Source organism: Dasypus novemcinctus, chromosome 21, assembly GCF_030445035.2.
Source record: "Dasypus novemcinctus isolate mDasNov1 chromosome 21, mDasNov1.1.hap2, whole genome shotgun sequence".
In the NCBI taxonomy this organism is placed as follows: Eukaryota; Metazoa; Chordata; class Mammalia; order Cingulata; family Dasypodidae; genus Dasypus; species Dasypus novemcinctus.
Window position 1 is genome coordinate 64,825,818 of NC_080693.1, and position 22,345 is coordinate 64,848,162.

The window sequence follows — 22,345 nt, forward strand, 5'->3', positions numbered from 1 at the left end:
GGGGAGAGGGGGGGTGGGGGGGTGGGGTTGAATGGGACCTCACATATATATTTTTAATGTAATATTATTACAAAGTCAATAAAAAAAAAATTAAAAAAAAAAAAAAATAAAATAAAATAAAAATTACAACACAAAAAAAAAAAAAAAAAAAAAAAAAAAAAAAAAAAAAAAAAAAAGAAAAAGAAAAATAACAACACACTGTTTCACAAGTATCAGAAGAAAATATAGGAAACTAGTTTTATCCCATGGGGTAGCAAAGTCCTCCCTAACAAGACCCGCACCCCATAAGCCATGAGGAGAGGACAGACAGATGGGAGTACGTGAACACACCTCCTACCCGTTGTAGCCTCTGCTTCATTTCCCACTGGGTTTTTTTGTTTTTGGTCTTTTCTTGTTTTATAAAAGATGTTTGCATATTAAATATATTATACTATTTCACTGTATGAGAATATTTCAACTATTTCCCACTTGTTTTTGTCTTAAGGAGGCAAAACAGAGCAGTGGTACGAAGGAGCCCAAGCTTTATGGGCATTGACTCTGGTTCTGCTTTTGGTTTTGCCACTGGAGCCTAAACCGATCTCTTTCATGTGTAAAAGAAGGATGACAACGTCTTGCTTGCAGGCTGGTTTTGAGGATTAAGTCAGACAAAATACATTAAGCTCTTAGTCCAATGTTTGGCATAAATAGGAGCTAAATTTGCTAACAGTGTCAAAGACAAGGCGATCAAATCTATCACGCCATGGCATCAGGCTTAGAAAGCTCTTTCCCACCACAAGATTATAAAACATATTGCTTCTATTTTCTTCTAATGCTTTTATGGTATTTTTTTTATGTTTATGGAAATATGTTAGTTTAAGGTGAGAAATACAGATCTACCATTATTTTCCCCAAATAGTTAGGCAGCTGTTCTATAACCATTCATTCATTTCCCCCCACTATCAAAATATTAGGAGGTACCATTTCAAAAGTCTTAGGAATGCATGGTTCTGTCTATTGCTGGACTCTATGCTACCTCATATAAATATTAGGTTGTATTATCCCCGTTGTGGAACTGATATAATGCCTTAGCTCTCTTCCTTTGAGAACACTACAAGGTTCCGGTCCTAAAAAAGCTTATAATCTAAGTGGGGAAAAGGAAATAATGAAAGCACATAAAGAAATACAAATACAAGGTTAAACTACACATGGAAATCAAAAGCAGCATATGATTTTATAGAAAGGAAGGGTCATATGCCAGCTGGAGGAGAGGAAGGTACTGTCTGGGCAATGGCCAGTGATTGACTGTCTCCCTAGAGGCCTTGCCAAGTTGACCCCATGCTGGGCCCCAGCCTCCCAGACTCAGAAATCAGACTCTTTCCCTTACCAAGAGAGAACTCACTTCTTCCTGATAGGACAGTCTCACCTTATCAATATCACAAGACTGTACAAAAATCAGAATGTTAGATTATGACTTGACAGTGTTTAAGATGCCAATACATCTATTCCACAGACAGAACATCTGTGCCTACACCATCAGGGAGTTATCTAGAGGCCTATGTGGCACACAATGCCACAGTCAGAAGGCCACTTAGTGAGCAAAGAATCAGAACAGAAGGAATCAGCTGATTCCGGCATTCAGTGGAAAGGACTGAGGTTTCTAGATCCATGCATCTGCCCCGCAGGCACCGCCTCCTGTGGGCCCGAGGTGCCCCATCTGCTGCTGGCAGCTCCTTCACTCTTGGGCAATATTAGGATGGGCACTGCCCATGCTGGCCTCTTCCTTCCCTTTCTACTCTTTTACAGAAACTTCCTGCCAATAGACATACTTTTGTTTAGATATGTTAATACATTCAGCCAGGTTTTGACTGACCAGGCAGCCGTCTGGTTCTTATGAATCTGTCTGCTCCATCATGTGTTCTGTCTTGGTTAGCCACACTTTTAAAAACTGTTTACCACATTGTTGAGTTCTCAAGGAGGGGGAATGCCTTGCTATGGCTGCCATGACATGGCGACAGATCTCACAGATGGACTAGGACCAGGAGTATTCAGGGAAGGCTTCAGGGGGAAAGATGGACTTGAGTTGGCTTTTGTCAGCTTGATATGACTTAGACAGACAGGGTGAATTAAGGGAATTTTAGATGGGCAAAAGCACAGATGGAATGGGTATGGTGTACCTGGGGTATGCTGAGGAGCTGCTTTGGCTGGCATGGAGGGTAGCCATCACATTGGAAAGGGCAAATGGGGTAAAATAGGTTGGATTGGTATGGTAGGGTCAAGATTTGTCAGTTTATTGAACCTGACTTTGTATATGCTAGTACCCACCTATTGGGAAAATTAATAAACCCTTGTATAATTGAACAGAAGGAATAGGGTACATGTAGTTGAGTAGGCTGATGCATTAATTTATTGGCAACAGTTTAACTTAACCGATTTATTTATTTATTTATTTTTAAAAAAGATTTCTTTATTTCTTTCTTTTTCTCCCCTTCCCCCCACCCCAGTTGTCTGTTCTCTGTGTCTATTTTGTTGCATCTTCTTTTTTGTCAGCTTCTGTTTTTGTCAGCGGCACGGGAGTCTGTGTTTCTTTTTGTTGTATCATCTTGTGTCAGCTCTCCTGTGTGCGGCACCATTCCTGGGCAGGCTGCACTTTCTTTTGCGCTGGGCAGCTCTCCTTACAGGGTGCACTCCTTGCGCCTGGGGTTCCCCTTTGAGGGGGACACCACTGCGTGGCATGGCACTCTTTGTGTGCATCAGCACTGCGCATGGGCCAGCTGCACACGGGTCAAGGAGGCCCGGGATTTGAACTGCAGACCTTCCATGTGGTAGACAGACGCCCTAACCACTGGGCCAAGTCTGCCACCTAACTTAACCTATTTAGACAATGCCTAACACACTGAAGAAGAAAGATGCTAAATAAACCTAACAGATCTACAAGATAACACTTTCAGGGGAACAGATGTGGCTCAAGCAGTTGGGCTCCCGTTTACCATATAGGAAGTCCAGGGTTTGATGCCCAGAGCCTCCTGGTGAAGGCAGGCTGGTTCACACAGCAAGCTGGCCCATGTGGAGTGCCAGCCCACAGAGGAGTGCCACCCTGTGCAGGAATGCCGGCCCACATGGTACCACCACCCTGTGCAGGTATGCTGCCCCGTGCAGCACTGCCAGCCGATGCGGAGAGCTTGCACAGCAAGATGACGCAACAAGAGACACAGAGCAGAGACAATAAGAGATGTAGTAGAACAGGGAGCTGAGGTGGTGCAAGAGAATGATCGCCTCTCTCCCACTATTGAAGGTCCCAGGATCCATTCCTGGAGCTGCCCAATGAGAATACAAGCAGACATAGAAGAACACGCAGCAAATGGATACAGAGAGCAGGCAGCGGGGGGGGGGGGGGCCGGGAGGGGGGAAGGTGGAAGGGACAGAAATAAATAATTTTTTTTAAAGATAACACTTTCATCCTTTTACTGTGTCTTATCTCCCCAGCATGACTGATAGCTCCATGAAAGCAGAGAGTATATTGCCTCTCATCCTTTCCCCCAACAAGGAAAGGAATCAGTGATAGAAGAAAAGTGACTGTGAGTTCATCAGTGAGCTGACAGTTTTGGGTTGAAGAAATTTTGCTATCACATCAACTCCAGCCTTCTTAAACTTAACTTCTCAAAGTAGTCTTACAGCTTGTTATCTTGGTTTTAATTCCACAGAGATCTCCTGGGAGTGGGGTTCCTTCCTGTAAAAATTCCTGGAATATACTTTGCAATAAAAGAACAAAGTGTACCTCAGTCCTAATGACTGAAGAGGAATGCCAAGTAGTAGTAGCAGGTGGGACAGTGGCTTTGATTTTTTAGTTTGTGGGTTCTGAATCTATTATAAAGACAGGATGTATTCCAGAAACCTGAATTAATTGTCCTTACCTCAATGACACAGAAAATTATAATCAAAATCATCACTACCACAGTAACGGATATTGCCAAGATGAGTTTGTTGTTATAGCCATATCCTGGAACTTCTTTTGTGGGCTAAAAAAAAAAAGGGAAGAACAATTTAAAAACAACAACAAAGCAATGGAAAAGACGAAAGCTATCTATTTAGCATAAAAACCCCATTCTTCCATGTGAATCTAATTTACAGGTTTTTAAAGACCATACCAAATTGAATGTGTTAAGTAATGTTATCAAGCACTCTTCTATAATTTGTTTGTGTGTTGGGTCCTCTTCTCATCCACCCTAGGAATAGCGGCACCATTCCGTAAATGAGCAAAGCGGTAGGATCACTGTCTTGGTCAAAGTTACATAGCCGAGACAAGCATGAACTAGGAGCCTCTGGGCTTCCTGCTTGGGTGCTCCAATGCCATGTCCTAAACTCTGATGGAAAAGCCTAGGTCTCATGTTTCTGGACTTATCCTCACCTCACTTAATCTTCGCCCTTTTTGTTCACTCTGGACTTCTGTGCTCTCATGGATATAGTTCTCAGTTTTCCATTGGTCTGTATCCCAGTCTGCCTTGGACACCTTTACTTCTTGTTGTTCACTGAGAAGCTTCATCAGAAGGCCTGTTCTGGAGATGAGCTTTGCACAGGCCAGTTGCACGTGGGGCTCAGAGCAGTCCATTTTCAAAGTCCGCATAACATGAGAAATGAGCTTTCTCACATCGTTGTTGGGGATGAGAGACCGTAGTTGTTGGTTTAGCTGAGTTTCAAATTTATCACCTGGGGATGAGTGAAGTGGAAGAGTGGAGCCCTCGGCCTTGGGGGGTAAGTCGGTGCCCAAGTTATGGTATACCCATTGGGTTTCATTGGTTCGGTTAACAGTTAGCATTAAGTTGTCTACAGTCACAGAAGAATTTGCAGTGGTAGAATTCGTAATGGCAGGGGTTATAGGGGCAGTCTTTTGTATCACAGTAGTATTTTCTGCAGAAGTGTTTTCTACAGAAATGCTTCTGGCAGAAGTGCTTTTTGCAGTAATTGTTTCTTTAGCAATGTTTTCTGTAGGAGATTTTGAAAGACCAAATAATTCTGAAAAAGGATTTTCCTGAGAATTTCGTTCTGAAGATGAAAAAGCCTCTCCTGAAGGGGAATTTATGAGGCTTCTCATTGCAGAGAAAGGAGGTCTCTTTTCAAGCGTAAGTCTATTGAATGAACCTTCCTTTCTGAGCTTTCGACTTGGTCTGGCCTTGAGTGTTTTGTGGCTTACACCAGAGCGAGCTTTATGAAAGAGGTAATTTTTTCTGGAATATGAGATTGGTTTAGGAGCCTTCATGTGTTTAACTCTATCTTTTGCATCTTCTAAAACAGAATCGGAGTAGGCTAAGTCTTTCAATTTGTTTCTAACCTCAGGTGGGGCTCGTAGAGGGATGGTGGTAGAAGGCCTGCCCATTGAGTATTGCTTCAAGGAAGAAGAGACTGCTGCCTTATGGTCCTTTACAAATGAAGGCTCAGTGTCGAAGGAGTTTCCCACCAATTTCCTTGGCCTCCGCACCTTGCGAAACCGCCCCAGCTCCCTTGGGGTGGGCCTCCTGGGCATTCTTTCTTTGGCGATGTTCTCCACAAATGCCTGGGCACCCTGTTTCCTCTTGATACTCTGATCTCCCATTTCTTTGAAGTGCCTTTTCTGGATGCCTCTTGGTCCCTTGATGACTCTGTTCACTCTCAACGGCCTTTTTCCTACACTTGCTTTCTGAATCTTTGCCAGACTGTTTTCCTGGAAACTGCCCTGTGGCTGGGCAGTTTCCAATCTCTTTTGAAAGATCTGGCGTTTAAATTTGGTACCTATTAAGTTGGAATGCATAGGCATGGCAGTTTTTTCTTTCTTTTTAACCTCATCAATTTTTTCTTGAATTTCTGCATCTAACAAATTTTCCAGAAAATAGAGTTTCCTTAATTTTTTTTTGTAAAGAGTATTCTTGGGTGCGTTCTTAAGAGGAAGGTTCCTTGTGTTTTTTGTCAAATGATTCAGGGGATTATCTCCCTCTTGCAGATTTGACAAAAGCAGCTTAATGAATGGTAATAATGTTGATTCTACATCTTCCAGACTTCCCTCTGAGAAATAAGGCAATATGTAATTCAGTGCACTAATAACGTCACTGTCATCATTGAAGTCCAGCTGTTCGTTCATGGAAGCTGACAGACTGACGCCATTTTTGTCTGAGGATGCTTGCTCGGGCTCAATGGTCAGTTCAGTACTGCTATTCTTCTTCCGGGCTTGCAAAGCCTTCATGAAGGCTCCTTCTGTATCCACTAGAGATGCTTCCTCATCTGCCAAAAAAGAAGACACTGCTTTTGATAACGAAAGACAGAACAGACAGCTCTTTGTCAGGCCACACATCCCAGTCTGTATTTTCCTAGCCAAGTAAATCAGGATTCAACAGACATTTGTGTACCATATGGAGAGGAGAGAAATAAACCCAAACTTAAACCTATGACTGGCAACAGCACAAGGCGAAAAAGATACCTTTTGAAGAAGTAGTTACCAACTCAGAACATTCTATAATATGAAATACAGTAACTATATTTAGGATTATTCTATTGGTCTCCAAGGACCAACTGCCCAGGGCTCAATAAAAGCCTTGAGCTGAGAGAAAAATACTGTCCCACTCAGCTCCAACCTCTGCAGATCTACTTATCTCCTCTTGTTCATATACCTCAGATGAGGAGGGAGGGAAAGGCTTTTTCTCCCACCTCCTCAGGGCACTCACATTCTTGCTGCCATCATAAATGACCACTAGGAAAGTCAAACCTCTGAGGGGAGCAAGTGCGGAGCTGCTGAAGCAGAGCACGCCCCCCCGCCCCCAGGTCCTCATTGGACATGCCCTTCTCCACCGACTCACCCAACTCCCTCCTTTGGTCTCTACTCCCATTTATTTTAGCCCCCATAACAGAGGGCTCTACACTGATAAAAACACTATGTCCTCTCGGGTTGTCTCCTTAGATTTGGGCAGGGATCTGGGAGTGTAGGTTAAAAGATTTTTTTAAAAAAGAGATTTAAAATTTTCCAGATTACATGCCTATGTGGAATGTTCAACAAATCTGTGGAATAATAGTGATTTCTGCATAAACATTTATTGAGGTCATGAAATGCAAAAGGAAAAAAAAAAAAGCAACTTATTTTGGATGCCTACATTGCTTTTAGCTCATTTCTAATATTTTCAGCTCTACTTGGGGAATCATACAAAGCTTTTATCCATGAGAAAGTCAAATGTACTATTGTGGGGAAACGGACTTTGGCCCAGTGGTTAGGGCGTCCGTCTACCATATGGGGGGTCCGCGGTTCAAACCCCGGGCCTCCTTGACCCGTGTGGAGCTGGCCATGCGCAATGCTGATGCGCACAAGGAGTGCCGTGCCACGCAAGGGTGTCCCCCGCGTGGGGGAGCCCCACGCGCAAGGAGTGCACCCGTGAGGAAAGCTGCCCAGCGTGAAAAGAAAGAGCAGCCTGCCCAGGAATGGCACCGCCCACACTTCCCGTGCCGCTGACGACAACAGAAGCGGACAAAGAAACAAGACCGAGCAAATAGACACCAAGAACAGACAACCAGGGGAGGGGGGGAAATTAAATAAATAAATAAATCTTAAAAAAAAAAAAAAAAGGTACTATTGTGCAGATAGGTTTCTTTTCCAGGAGAATTAAATTACTTTTGGTGGCAATGCAAGCCAAAGAAAGTGAGGAGCATGGGAAAGGAGGAGCATGGGCTTAGAGAGAGAACCAAACTGTAGACAGGAAACCTGGACCTTAAGCTGCAGCACTTAACACCTTTGATCTTGTTTTCCCTCATCTCTAAAAGGAGATTAACAATGTAACAATGCCTGTACTGCCACCTCTGGAGGAGAAGGGAATCATTGACGGAATATGTTTTTAAAAAATAAGCAACACTGTCTTTATATAAGTAGCAAAGTGTCATTATTTATTATTTGCCCCTGATCACTGTTAGAGACCTGTATAAAAGCTATCTGGACATAAAGGAAGTCATGTTTTGGAAGTCTTGAAGTTAATGCCAGTAAACCTTATATAAAGAAAAATAGTTAAATGCACCTGAGTGTTGTGTGAATAGAAAAGCTTGAGATGCAGAGCAAGTTCAGAGTTGGACACTCTAGGAATGGAAGGGCCTTTCCATCCATTACAAGAGCTGGGTAAGAGACCAGAAACTCTGAAGTACCAAATAAAACTTTTATAAAGCAGCATCACTTGTTCTCTTTTATAAAATTGCAAAAACAAAACAAACAACAAAAGTGCATCTACACCTCTCCTATAAGGCAATGGGTACTTGAGACATAATGCATATGAAATCAGTTTACAAACTGTAACACACTATATGAATAGGTTATCATTTTGGGGCAAAGCACCAAACAGAGAGCATGGTATGCAGTATGTGACCTATTGTTAATTTGTTTCCCCTTCCCAATACTTTCTCTTGTTCCTTTATGTATGTGCATTAGTTACATTTTTAGTTTACTCTCAACCAGCCTGGGAATATGACCTTCAGAAAGAGTAATTTTACAGATTGAAGGAGTGGAGCCCTGAACGTTTGACTGAATAAATATAAAGCATTTACATCTTTAGTTAAAAAATCTGTCATTAGGCAATTCAGACTCACCACAACGTGTTGTATTTGTCACACATTCACTGTCACAACGCAGCTTGACTGTCTTGCAGATAACCTCTATATTATTTTTAAATTGGCAGAGGCAGCAGGACATATGACTCGGTAAAATCCTATAAACAGAAATAAGGAGAATTAAACTAATGGTAAAGGGGTTCCTTGAGTAGGGAGAAGTGGCAGGCCACGGCCACAGGGCTGGGCAAGAAGGGGTTCTTGGGCATATGGCCTGGAGAGTTGAGTGGGGAACAGTTGGTAAATTGCTGATCTTAAATATGTGGTAAATAAATAGGAAGGAGGACAGCACAACAGAAGGGTAGAATGGCAGGGGGAATCCTATACGTAGAATAAGGGCAGTAGGGATTAGAATCAGGCTTATAATGATCTGTAGTGTAATTTAGAAGTATTTCCTTTCAGTCTAAAAGTCTCACTGTGGGTTGAGCGTACACAGGAAAGGGTGGACAGCAAAGCAGAGTCTGACTACGCCTCCAACTTCTGGAGTCCCTTTTTAATTTCCGGGTTGTGAGTGGTAACTATGGAAAATATTATGGGCATAAAAATCTGTTTAGCTTACCTTAATACATATTATGTGACTAAACAGTAATAGAGATAACAGTGATCTCAGTGGCCAAATCTGGACAATTTAAGCATTTGAAAGAATAGTGATGATATTATGGTATAACATAAAGAAGAATCCATGAATTCATAATGAGACCCAGAAGAGGGATGAGGAGCTCTTCTTTTGGAAGAAAGCCGTTGAATAAATAAACATACAAGGACTACTCGAACACAGAGTAACAGACTGGATTTAACCTCCCACTTGAAGCACTTAAAAAAAACACACACACAGAATATATGAAACAATGGTTTACATGGCATTGGACATCAGGCAATGAAGGACAGCAATTCTCAAGAGATGGGATATAAAGGAAGTGAGCCCTATGATTGCCCTAGCTTAATGCTTTGAGAGACTTTCCAGGCCAGGGTGCATGAAGGAGAAACTCTGGTAGAGACTAGTGTACTCCCTGATTGAGGAAATGCAGCCAATAGTCCAGGAAAACTAGGGTGACTAGAGTTTGCAATGTAGAGTTCTAGAGAGAAAATAGCTGCACAGAGAAAGAACTCTGGAGATACGTAGAGCGATCTCTTAAATATTCAGTGACATACTGATCAGGGCATGTGTGCGATAAAGCTACTGGAGGCCAGGAAAAGAAGCACCCAAAAGGACTAGAGAAAAGAGTAACTGGATATCATGCAAGCCAGACTGGAAAACCTCATGATTCATGGCACACTGGGTACTCAGAAAGATCTTGCCTCTTTTGAAGGGAATAATGAGTTCTAGACTAAAGGCTACTCTGTGGCCCCACCTAACAAATCTTAAAAGCTAGATCTGAAAATGAAAAATAAAATAAATTAAAAAGCTAGATGTGAAAGGATAAAATTGTTTCCACGTATCTTAACTTCACCCAAGACCAAGCTCGAGTATATTTATAAGAATATAAAAGATGTAGAGCACCCAACAAAGAAAAATACACATCTGGCATCAAATAAAGAATGATCAGGTATGCTGAGAAGTAGGTAAATATGGCCTATAATTTGGAGAAAAAGCAATCAATCAAAATCAATATAAAACTGACACAAACGTTAAAATTAGCAGACAAGTACATTAAACAGTTATGGTCATTATAGTCCATATGTTAAAAAATCTAGATTATAGATTGGACTTGTTAAACAGAGGCATCAGGGATATAAAACAGATCCAAACTGAACTTCTGCTTTTAGATAAATCCATATTATTGGTATATATTAATAAAGCACACAATCCATCCAAAGGGTACAATCAATGGTATGTGGCATAATCACATAATTGTGCATATATCACTTTAATCATTATTAGAGCATTTTCATTATTCCAATAATTATAACAAACAAAAAACAAATAAACCAAAACTCATCCCCTCTCAATCTCTTTATACTTCCCTTGTTTTAAATAGCTCCTATTCTGTTTCTGTCTCATTAGCTTATTTGTATTAATGGAGTCAAGCAATATGTAGTACCTGGTATCAAGTTTCTTTTCTTTAGTGTATTTTCTTTTTTTTTTTTTAACCCTGACTGAAAAATTATTAATATATTACTATATACTACCTCCACAGTTTGCTTTGGTTGTATTTTTGCCTGATATTAAAATCTTGTAACATTAACATACATTTGTTCAGTTTCAAAGAAAAAGTCTTATATATGGAATGTTACCCATATTCATATTTCACATGAGTTTTCACTATGCTATACAGTCCCGTATCATATTTTTTAGCTTTCCTTCTAGTTATATACATGACTTTAGACTTTCCCTTTCAACCACTCTCATACCCATAAAATAGCACTGCTAATTACAAACACTATGACATGTTTTCACTTTTTCTATTAAATTCCAATGATTAACGACCTTTTTTTTTTTTTATCATTTCTACACAGATTAACCCTCAGCTTTCCATTCTCTAACCTCTTTCTATTTTCTGGTGACCTATATTCTAGTTATTAAAACAGACCTAAAATGAACTTTCAGAAATTAAAAATTACAATGTCTAAAGGAAAACTACATGGGATACGATTAGTGACAGATGAGATATTATAGAAGAAAAGATCAGTGAACTTGAAGGCATAGCAGTGCAAACTACCCAAAATGAAAAACAAAGAGAAACAAAGCAACAATTTAAAAAAACCCAGAATTATCACTAAGTTATGCAACAACTTCAAGAGCCTAACATGAATGTACTGGAAACCTGTGAGAGAACACATAAGAATATTTGATAAGATAATAATCAAAACTTTTCCAAATTTGATTAAAACCATAAACCCACAAATCCAAGACAGTGCAATGAACGCCATAGGAGAAAACCATTGTAACCTTGAGTTATGCAAACACCAAAAGCATGATCCATAATAGAAAAAATAATAATAAATTGGACATCATCAGAATTAAGAACTTCTACTGTTGAAAGAATGAAAAAAAAAGCCAAAGAAATGGGAGAAAATATTTGTAAACTACATATCAGAAAAAACACTTTTTTCCAGAATATATAAAGAACTCTCAAAACTCATATTAAGGGAAGCAGATGTGGCTCAACTGATAGAGCATCAGCTCACCATATACGAGGTCCAGGGTTTGAACCTAGGGCCTTCTGGCCCGTGTGGTGAGCTTGCCCATATGCGGCACGGGGTGTACAAGGAGTGCTGTGCCATGCAGGGGTGTCCCCGCATACAGGAGCCCCACGCGCAAGGAGTGCACCCCACGCTGAACCGCCCTGCATGAGAAAAAAGCACAGTCCGCTCAGGAGTGGTGTCGCACACAGGGAGAGCTGACATAGCAAGATGATGCAATAAAAAGATGCATAGATTCCTGGTCTTGCCGAGAATGCAAGCAGACACAGAAGAACACACAGCAAATGGACACAGAAGAACAGACAACAGGGGCTGGGGGAAGGGGAGAGAAGTAAATAAAAAATAAATCTTAAAAAAAAAAACTCCAATTAAAACATAGGCAAAATCCTCTTGACATAGAGGTGCAATGGACACAACCAATCCAAGGTCCACATAGAAGAGGTGGCATTGGATTGGGAAAAGTGGACATGGTGGATGATGGGTATGGGGAAAGGCAGGAAGAGATGAGAGGTGGAGGCGTCTTTGGGACATGGAGCTGCCCTGGATGGTGCTTCAGAGGTAATCACCGGACATTGTAAATCCTCACAGGGCCCACTGGATGGAATGGAGGAGAGTATGGGCCATGATGTGGATCATTGTCTATGAGGTGCAGAGGTGCCCAAAGATGTACTTACCAAATCCAATGGATGTGTCATGATGATGGCAACGAGTGTTGGTGGGGGGGGAGGGGGGTGGGGAGGTGGGGTTGAATGGGACCTCACATATATATTTTTAATGTAATATTATTACAAAGTCAATAAAAAAAAAACATAGGCAAAAGATTTGAAGACAAAAAAATGTCAAGTAAGCACATGAAAAGATGCTCAAAACCATTAATCTTTTAGGGAGTTGCAAATTAGTTACAATGTGATACAACTATACACCTATTAGATTATCTAAAATTAAAAAGATGAAGCATAGCAGGAGTTGGAAAAGATCTGGAGAAAATGGAGCTTATAAACTGCCAACAGGGATGTAAAATGGTACATGTCTTTGGAAAACAGTTTGACAGTTTCTTAAAAAGTGAAACATACTCCTACCATGTGATCTAGTCATTCCACTTCTGGGTATTTACCTGAGAGAAAGGTTCATAGAAACTTTATTTGTAATAGACAAAAACTAGAAACAACCCAAATGTCTATCAACAGGTAAACAGATAAAGTTTGGTGTATCTATATAATTGAATACTATTCAGCAATAAAAGTAAATGAACTACTGATTCACACAACTACACGGATGGCTTCCAAAACAATCATGCTGAGTTAAAAAAGTCAGTAAAAAAAAAAAAAGGAATTATATAAAATTCTAGAAAACACAAACCAATTTACAGTAATGGAAAGTAGATCAGTGGTTTCATGAGGAATGAGAGGCACAAAGAGGGGCTGGAGGGAGGAATTAAACAGTGATTTGAGTACACTTTTAAGGTGATGGATATGGTTATTATTTTGATTTTGATGATGCCTCAAGCTGTACACATATGTCAAAATCAACTCTTGTAGGTCAATTATCCCTAAAGAAGGTGTTATAATAGAAATTATATTATTGGGACAAAGAGCTATACAACTATATAAATTCTGAAGAAAATATAGGAGAAAAATCTTTGTAACCTTGGGTTAGACAAAGATTTAGTAGATAAGACACACACAAAAAACAAACTGCGTAAGAAAAAAAAAAGGCTAAATTAGAGTTAATAAAAATTTAAAACGTCTATTCTTCAAAAATACTTTTAAGAGAATGAAAATGACAAGAAGAGCCACAGCCTGGGAGAAAATATCTACAAAACACATATCTGAGAGAAAGAACTTATATACAGAATATATAAAGCCCCTTTACAACTTAATAATAAGATAAGGTATCCTATTAAAAATTGGCAACAGTTTTGGACAGTCACTTCATTAAGGAAGATAAGGATGGTAAAAAAGCACCTGAGTAGACAGTTAACATCAGCCATTAGAGAAATGCAAATTAAAACCAAGGTGCTATACTGTGACACACCTACTAGGAAGGATGAAATTATTTTTAAGAAAAAAGACTGAAATATAAAGATCAGATGACTATGTGGAGCAAATACTTCTCTCATACAGTGCTGTCGGGAATGCAAAATGGAACAGCCAATTTGGAAAACAGTTTAGCAGTTTCTAACAAATGAAATATGCACTCGGCACATGACACAGCAATCCACTCCAGGTATTTACTCCCAAGAAATGAAAGCATATGGTCACACAATAACTTGCATGTGCTTTTAGCAGTTTTATTCATAATGGCCCCCCAAACTGGAAACAACCCAAATGTTCAACTGATACATAGATAAACAAATCACAGTATATTCATAGAACTGGAATACTACTCAGCAATAAAAAGCAATGAACTATTGATATATGCAACACCATGGAGGACTATCAAAAGGATTATGCTAAGTGAAAAAAAGCAAACACAAAAGGCTGCATACTATATGTAAGACTTTCTGGCAAAAGCAAAACCATAGGGACAGAAATGAGATGGATGGTTAACCAGGGCTGGTGGTAGGAGGAAGGGATTGACCACAAGGAGGCATGAGAGATCTGTTCAGGGTGAATGGAATAGTCTGTATCTTGCCTGCAGTGATGGTTACATAACTATACATTTGTCAAGTCATAAAATTGTGCATTTTAAAAATGTGACTATTATTTTATGTAAATTTTACCACAATAAACTTGACATGGACAATAATAAAAACAAACGTAAGAAAACTACATGAAAATAAATCTAAGAACAAATGGCTTACAATTTTTCCAATGCAAGGGTCATCATGAGGATGTTCTCAATTGTTGTAAATGACACTTGTGTTCTTCCCATGTCTCTGAAGGAGAAAGCGCAAACATTTACAATATGACCCCCAAAACACAAGTATTCTGTACTTAAAAAGATAGTAAGTCATGAGATAACTTCAACTTTGGCTTCTCTGCAAAATAAGCCAGCTTAAGAGTTTACATGTCATAAAAAAACAATTCCAGAGAGTTCTTATTGAAGAAATATAAGTTTATTTGCATAATCAAATAATGACCTTGGCACTGAACCTACAGTCTTTTACCATTATCCTACTTGTCATTCTCATACTGCATTCACCTCTCAATTCTTTACTTCTTTGTAATAAGGTATACCTTATTCATCTCTGCATTCCAGGATAAACAATATTCACGGGAAACGGACTTTGGCCCAGTGGTTAGGGCGTCCGTCTACCATATGGGAGGTCCGCGGTTCAAATCCCAGGCCTCCTTGACCTGTGTGGAGCTGGCCATGCGCAGTGCTGATGCGCGCAAGAAGTGCTGTGCCACGCAAGGGTGTCCCCCGCATGGGGGAGCCCCACGCGCAATGAGTGCGCCCATGAGGAAAGCCGCCCAGTGTGAAAAGAAAGAGCAGCCTGCCCAGGAATGGCGCCGCCCACACTTCCCGTGCCGCTGACGACAACAGAAGCGGACAAAGAAACAAGACGCAGCAAATAGACACCAAGAACAGACAACCATGGGAGGGGGGGAAATTAAATAAATAAATAAATCTTTAAAAAAAAAAACAAAAAAACAATATTCACATATATATCTACATGTACCACATTCACACATGTTCTTCAACACTGCTCTCTTCCCCTGCTAGCTGTCTTGCCCATTATACATCCTTTTTTAATCATTTTCACTGCCAATAACTTTTTTCAATAAGCCAATTAAAATTAAAATTATGACTTTTTAGCATAAATACTTATTTAGTAAAATACTTACTCTAGGGGAAACGGACTTTGGCCCAGTGGTTAGGGCGTCTGTCTACCATATGGGAGGTCCACGGTTCAAACCCCGGGCCTCCTTGACCCGTGTGGAGCTGGCCCATGCGCAGTGCTGATGCGCGCAAGGAGTGCCGTGGCACGCAAGGGTGTCCCCCGCGTGGGGGAGCCCCACGCGCAAGGAGTGTGCCCGTGAGGAAAAGCCACCCAGCGTGAAAAGAAAGTGCAGCCTGCCCAGGAATGGCGCCGCCCACACTTCCGTGCTGCTGATGACAACAGAAGCGGACAAAGAAACAAGACGCAGCAAACAGACACCAAGAACAGACAACCAGGGGAGGGGGGGGAAATTAAATAAATAAATAAATCTTTAAAAAGAAAAATACTTACTCTATGATGAAAGTAAAAGAACAGAAATCATCTCATGACTCAAGAGATTTTTGCAATACTTACAAATATTTTAATGCTGGCAATTTAAAAAGATATGAATCTTCCACAGTTGTCAGAGGATTACGACTGAGAGTTCTGAAAAATGCAATGGAATTTAAATTATCTGCATTTTCAATTACTTTCATGAAAGTTTATGTTAAAATTTTGGTATGGAGCTTAAAGGTAAAAAAACAAATTCAGGGAGCAGGTGTAGCTCAGTGGTTGAGTGCCTGCTTCCCATGTACAAGGTCCCAGGTTCAATCCCCAGTACCTCCTAAAAAAAAATTCATTTTCTGTCTTTACCTACAAATCACCCTTAGAATCCACAAAACATTCTTCCTTTGGGAACTACCCAGGTCTTTAGAATATAAAGTGGAGAAGAGAAAGAGGAAAAAAAGAAGAAAGATGGATAGTATAGAAAGAATATGCCAAAGGATTTTTCAGGTTGACAACCCTAGAAGTGACTATGCTGGAAGGAAACCCCTGTCATAGGAAATACTATTTCTAGTGTCCTCCATAATTCAAGATGCTTTCCCCTTTCAATCTTTAGAAGTTAAAAACTTTCAAGGTTTAATCCACTCAACTGAAGACAAAAAAGGACCAATTAATTCTTTGGCTCTGGAGCCAAAGAAGAGATACATCTAAGAAGAGGAACTGGTGAAAGCCATAGCTCCCATCACATAGTCTCATATGAATTCTCATCAAAACCCTTATACATTGCATGTTATTACCCGTTAACTTGTCAGTTTCCTAGACTGTCAGTTCCTTGAGGGCAGGGACCACACTTTATTGTCACTATCATCTCTGTACCTGTCATAGTGCCTGATGTTTGCTAGGTATTTATAAAAAAGTGTTTGTTGAGTAAATTCAAAGCATTTTATTTATATATATATATAGCATTAAAAGAAATAAATTTATTTTTACACAAATTTTTATTTCAAATCCTAAAATAGCTTTTCTTCTCCGTTCTTAAAGAAAAAAGCAGAAGTGAAAAGAAAACATATCTTTAGATGACCTCTACTAAAGAATCATTAAGGTACTTTTGCAGAACATTATAAAAATAGTAATTATTACAGCTAATATCTACTGGACTACCAGGCATTGTACTCATCATTCACATTTAACCCTTACAATAACCTTATGTAATATATTTTACTATTACCCCATTTTACAGATGAGCAAACTGAGGCACAGAGGATTTATATAACTTGTCCTAGGTCACCAAGCTAGTAAGAAGCACAGCTGGTATTTGACTCCAAAGCCTGTGCTTAAACCTGTATGAAGAAAATAAGGTTTAAAATAGCTGTTACTTTAACCTTAACTTCGAGTTAAGGTTTAACAGGTAGAAATACCTGTTAAAACTTCATCTACACATTGGGGAGATACTCATATGATTACATTTTCTCTTTTGATTTATTTTCCCTAAATATCTCCCACAATTAAATATTTAATTTGTCCATGGTCATGGAGACTTTAGAAATTTAAAACCATAATGTAGGTGATGTCAGTGAAAATGACAGAATATTCTGAAATTCACCCCTCCATAAATGCAATGAAAAACTGGCAAAAATACAATCGACTCTTTCAGAACTCTGGAAACATAAAAGTTTGAAGCAATACTGGGAACGCTGAATCAAGAAAATGGTGGAATTTCCATAAGGACAGTGAGTTTTGTGGTGTTTCAACTTTCCCTAGACTCATTCCCGGCTCTCCAGCTCAGCAGTAACCTTGAAAAATGAATGTCCACGTGCCTGGCACTAGAGGAAGCAGAATGTAGATGGAGCTCTTTCAAAGCCTAATTCCCAAAGAATTGTCATTAATTAACCTGTCTGGTGAATCCTTCCAAGACTCCAATAGAAAGTCTTGTCTTTATTTGACCTAACTGGTAGCTGAGTAGTGCTAAAAGCCCCTCCCCAGGGAGTGAGTTGTAAAGAAATAATTATAGGTAAATGTTTTCACATCTTAGCTGCCTAAGACAATGGATAATAGGGCAAACAATAGCCTACCTGAAAAGCATAAAAAGGAAAAGCCAAGGAATTAGAGATCCATGGGAGATTTGAAAGCCTGGGACATACTCCTCAGAATCTAGAAGACCATCATTTTCAATCCAGAAGGGCTGTTAGCATGCTCAGGGAACACTTGAGAAGGTCCTAAGCTTTAACTCTGAGACACCGTGCAAGCAGTAAGTGAAGGTTAAGGGAGAGTTGTAAACTGTCAGGCTACGGTTGAAGGCAAGCCTCAACAAACATACAGAGCCCCTTGAGAAGACTGGGAGATTTATTAGGAAATCTCAGTTCAATCACTAGCTGGTCACTAAGATAAGAGAATAAAAATAGCAATTGCCCTACACAGCAAATAATACAGACTTTAAAAAATTAGTTCAGAAAAGTCACTAAACAACTATTACAACAAGGAGCAACATCAAAACTGGGAGAGGAGAGAATCTGATTTCCAGAGTTGCTACATTTTATTATATTATTTTTTGTTATTTTTTATTTTTCCATTGTATTATTTTAAATGTCCCATTTTCAATGAAAATTTATGAGACATGCAATGAAACATTAGTCCATACAAAAGGGAAAAAGCAATCAACAGAAAGTGTCCTGAGGATGCCTAGACATTGGTCTTAAGACAAGGACTTTAACCAGGTATTTACATCAAAGAGATCAAAGAAGCCATTTCAAAAAACTAAGGGAAAGCAAGAGAATGATGTTTCATCAAATTAAAAATGTCAATAAAGAGATATAATTTATATAAAAAAGAATCAAGTAGAAATTCTGGAGTTGAAAAATTCAACTGAAATGAAAAATTTACTAGAGATCAATAGCAGATTTGCACAGGCAGAAGAAAGAATCAGTAAACTTGAAGATAGGTCATTGAGATTAAGCAGTCTGAGAAAAGAAAGATAAAAAGAATGGAGAGAAATGAACAGAGCCCAGGGCCTGTGGGACACCATTAAGATGTTAACATACTCATAATAGGAGCCCCAGAGGAGAGTAAGGGCCAAAGAAAAAAAACTTCTTAAGTCTGATGGAAAACATTAACAACAAAAAGAGGCACAGGTTTCTGGTGCGGCTGACAAGCATAGAAGCAGACACAGAAGAACACACAGCAGATGGACACAGAGAGCAGACAACTGGGGGGTAGGGGGGGAAGGAGAGATGAATAAATGAAAATAAATCTTAAAAAAAAAAATGACTCTTAACCACACTTACAATTTATTCCATCGGTGTTTGTAAATAACATCTAGGCTTCATTTAAGACATTTACTGGGTTATAATTACCTGGCACCCAGGGGTGCATGAATCTTTACTAACCCCTCGCCCATTCCCTCCTTTGTCATCCCCTACTCTGTTTCCCTGCCGCATGGATCCTAGCAGGGCTCTCCTATGGTTTCCCTCAACATCCATCTCCTCCCTCCAACCTGAAAGTTTCTTGGGGATAAAGTCTTTGTCCTATTCCTCTTTGTAGCCCCAATACTTAGTACAGTGCCTGGCACACATTTGGCACAGTGCTTGGTGAATATTTTTGAATGAATTCATTAAATTTTATCAATTGTGATTCCATGCTTTTTTTTTTCTTGTGCTGCCCATACAAGTATAATGAAACTTGGATCCTTTCAGGGATTTTCAGTGCTATAAAATAGTTGGTAAAGGTTGGTGAGTTTAAGACATCTGTACTGAAGCTACTAAAGCTTCTTGGTGGGGGGAACCTAATGATCCTGCTCTCTGGTGTGCTGGCAAAAGAAAAATGGACCCTCAAGTTGTCTTTCCCCAAGTCAGGCACCAGCAAATTAAAGAAGTGAGGGGAAGGCAGCTGCAGATGGGCCTTCCAGATGCACCCTGGGCACCTCCATCTAAGCTGAAAGGAACTGTGTGAAGCTGGAAAGCTGGGTTTCTGAACCACAAGACAGGTAGACAGTTTTTTCCAAAGTCACGTTTAGAGGAAGAGGATTTTCACCTTTAGTTTAAAACCCCCTTTTAAATTGAACATGGCCATTATGATTTACTTGTGTGACAGAAAAATCAAAGAACTTTGAAGCTGAAAGGGTATACAACCCACACATCTGGTTTGAAGAGGAGTCAGGAAAGAAAGTACTTGGAAAAGGCCAAAGCAAAATACTTTCTTTAGGAAAGTTCACACCATAGCTTAAGATAAGCACCATCTTTCTCCATGCATCAAAGATTCCTATTGTCTACAGATAATTCATAACTACAAAGGTATATACTTTTTGAAAAAATGTTCTGGGTGATTAGGGAGAGAAGTGCTCTGTTGCAAGTTTTTAGGAATTTGCTTTGTTTTACCATCTGAAAGAAGTTGATGGCCAAGGAGAACCCTGATCTTTTGCTCCTGGAGGACTTTGGCCAAGCTTTGTTCTTTGCAGTTATATATCACATATATTTATGCAGTTAGAAATTTTGCATGTGAGCCAGAATCAAGGTTAAAGTAAAAAGTGGAATTTCGAGGACATTCACACATCTGAATGTCATCATTGGGATTCCCATGGCGATGTTAATTTGAGTGCTACTTGCTTGGTGACTTTTATTGCCCATGGCAAAGATCAATACCAGGGAAAGGAAGGCATGAATCAGATGAGTCTTCTGGCCTTTTTGTACCTTAGTTTCCTCAGTTTGGAAAAAAATAAAAAGGATCTTAAGACATACTTTTCAGAGTATTTGTATTGGGCTTACTTACACCCAGCTAATGATACTATGTTTTTATACGTAAACCATCTTTTTACATGTATCCATCTTCTACTTCACTTACAACTTGTGTAAGAACTGCATTCCATGCCAGGCCTGAAATGTTCCAAAGCTGAGTTCTGTGAGTAAATTGCAACCAAGATTTCTACAAAAAAAAAAAAGACAGAAACAAAAGGAAAAAATACATTCTTTTCAGAATATTCATCCTTTGGCAGTGATTCTAATTTTTATATGATACAAGATAACCTCAAGACTACCTCCATAATATTGCTGTGTAAGATATTTACTTATGATTTATACATTCTGATTTGCACATATGGTACCTTAGGTACAAAACTGTAAATGCTCAATAAACACTTGTAGTAAGTATTTCTCTTTATTTATTTCCCAATCTTGGCACTATTGACATTTTGGGCTGGAGAATTCTTTGTTGTACCGGTTCTACTATGCATTGCAGGATGTGTAGCAGGATGTCTGGCCTCTGTCCAATAGAGGGCCAGTAGTACCCTCACAAGTGTAATAATCAAAATTGTCTCCAGACATTGCCAAATGTCCCTTAGGTGCAAAATTGTTCAGGCTGAGAGCCACTGCTCTAGAATGATTCACTCCGATCTCTGTAATAATGCCAATCTTTGTCAGAGATTAAAAGGATTTGCTATATAATTTTAATAGCTTTTCACTATAAATTTTAATCACATTTCAAAATGAATAGCAAAGAGATTCATAATCAATTTTTATAAAAATTCCAAATATAATGAAGTTATATTTGTAACTTACACAAACTGCAAAAAGGGTAGTGGTTCAAATGTGCGTCTTTCAATAGACTGTATTTTATTGCAGGATAAATCTCTAGGAAAAGTAAAAGGAAAATATTGCCTCAATTAGCTATTAGATATCTAATTAGTAAGAACAAATGTTGGAGTTTAGAGGGATAATATGGAATCAGTAGTATTTGTCTAAACTCTAAACCTTAGCAATTGTTACCTGATCCTTCTAGGGCTCTTAATAGTCTCCCCACCTCTCCTAAAGTTTCATCTTCTGATCTTAATAAATAAAATATACAGCTATAGATCTTGATAGATCTTTCCTGAGAGTAAGGGAATTGATTAGATGAACTTTTGTAGTCTCATTAAATTCTAGATTATGAACTCCTTGAAAGCATGGACTAGGTTTTGCTCATTTGCATTGCCTGCTATGTTTAAAACTAACACATGGACATAAAGCAAACTCATATATTCATGAAATGAGTAAGTAGTTGGGGAGTAAGTACAAGGACAATGACTTTTCTTTTAGGAATGTAGTTTTATGACTTCATGGCGCCATCGTCTGCACCTCTGCTTGTTCTTCATTAGGGCCTGTTGACTTACGTGTTTGTATCCCCTGCGAGACCGTGATTTCCTAGAAGGGTGGGAACCCTGTCTTACTCGTCTTTTACCTCCAACACTGGGGCATAATGCAGCATAATTTTTAAAAACATTTTCATTGGTTGGCTTTTTCTAATGAATGAGAATAAATATGCCAATGTGAAAGAATTAGCTTACAAAGTAGAAGCAATGAAAGACGCGCTACATTGAGCAGTTGTCTCACTTGCCCAGATGCTGGAGGTGCCCAAGAAGACCAGCGCGACCGTGGAGTCCCCTAAGCCCGAAAGGCTTGCCGACTCAGAGGACTCTCTTTAGTGTCCTGGGCGGTTCTTCACACC

The 22,345-nt window shown here is 39.4% G+C and overlaps 1 protein-coding gene across 12 annotated transcripts in view; it reads right to left on the reverse strand.

Annotated features, from left to right (window-relative positions):
- The window catches only part of LOC101412804 (leucine-rich repeat-containing protein 37A2-like), a 72,244-nt gene that overhangs the window by 6,198 nt on the left and 43,701 nt on the right, over positions 1 to 22,345 (reverse strand). For 5 of the 12 annotated variants that reach the window (XM_058284403.1, XM_058284404.2, XM_058284400.2 and 2 more), the window contains 7 exons: positions 21,421 to 21,492; positions 20,708 to 20,788; positions 15,965 to 16,036; positions 14,528 to 14,602; positions 8,563 to 8,681; positions 4,385 to 6,228; positions 3,891 to 3,995 (listed from right to left, as the gene is read on the reverse strand). In XM_058284403.1, coding sequence (XP_058140386.1) covers positions 3,891 to 3,995; positions 4,385 to 6,228; positions 8,563 to 8,681; positions 14,528 to 14,602; positions 15,965 to 16,036; positions 20,708 to 20,788; positions 21,421 to 21,492 — 2,368 coding nt within the window. The remainder of the gene's footprint in view (positions 1 to 3,890; positions 3,996 to 4,384; positions 6,229 to 8,562; positions 8,682 to 14,527; positions 14,603 to 15,964; positions 16,037 to 20,707; positions 20,789 to 21,420; positions 21,493 to 22,345) is intronic. The other 7 variants (XR_011646910.1, XM_058284409.2, XM_071210718.1 and 4 more) reach the window with 4 other exon arrangements.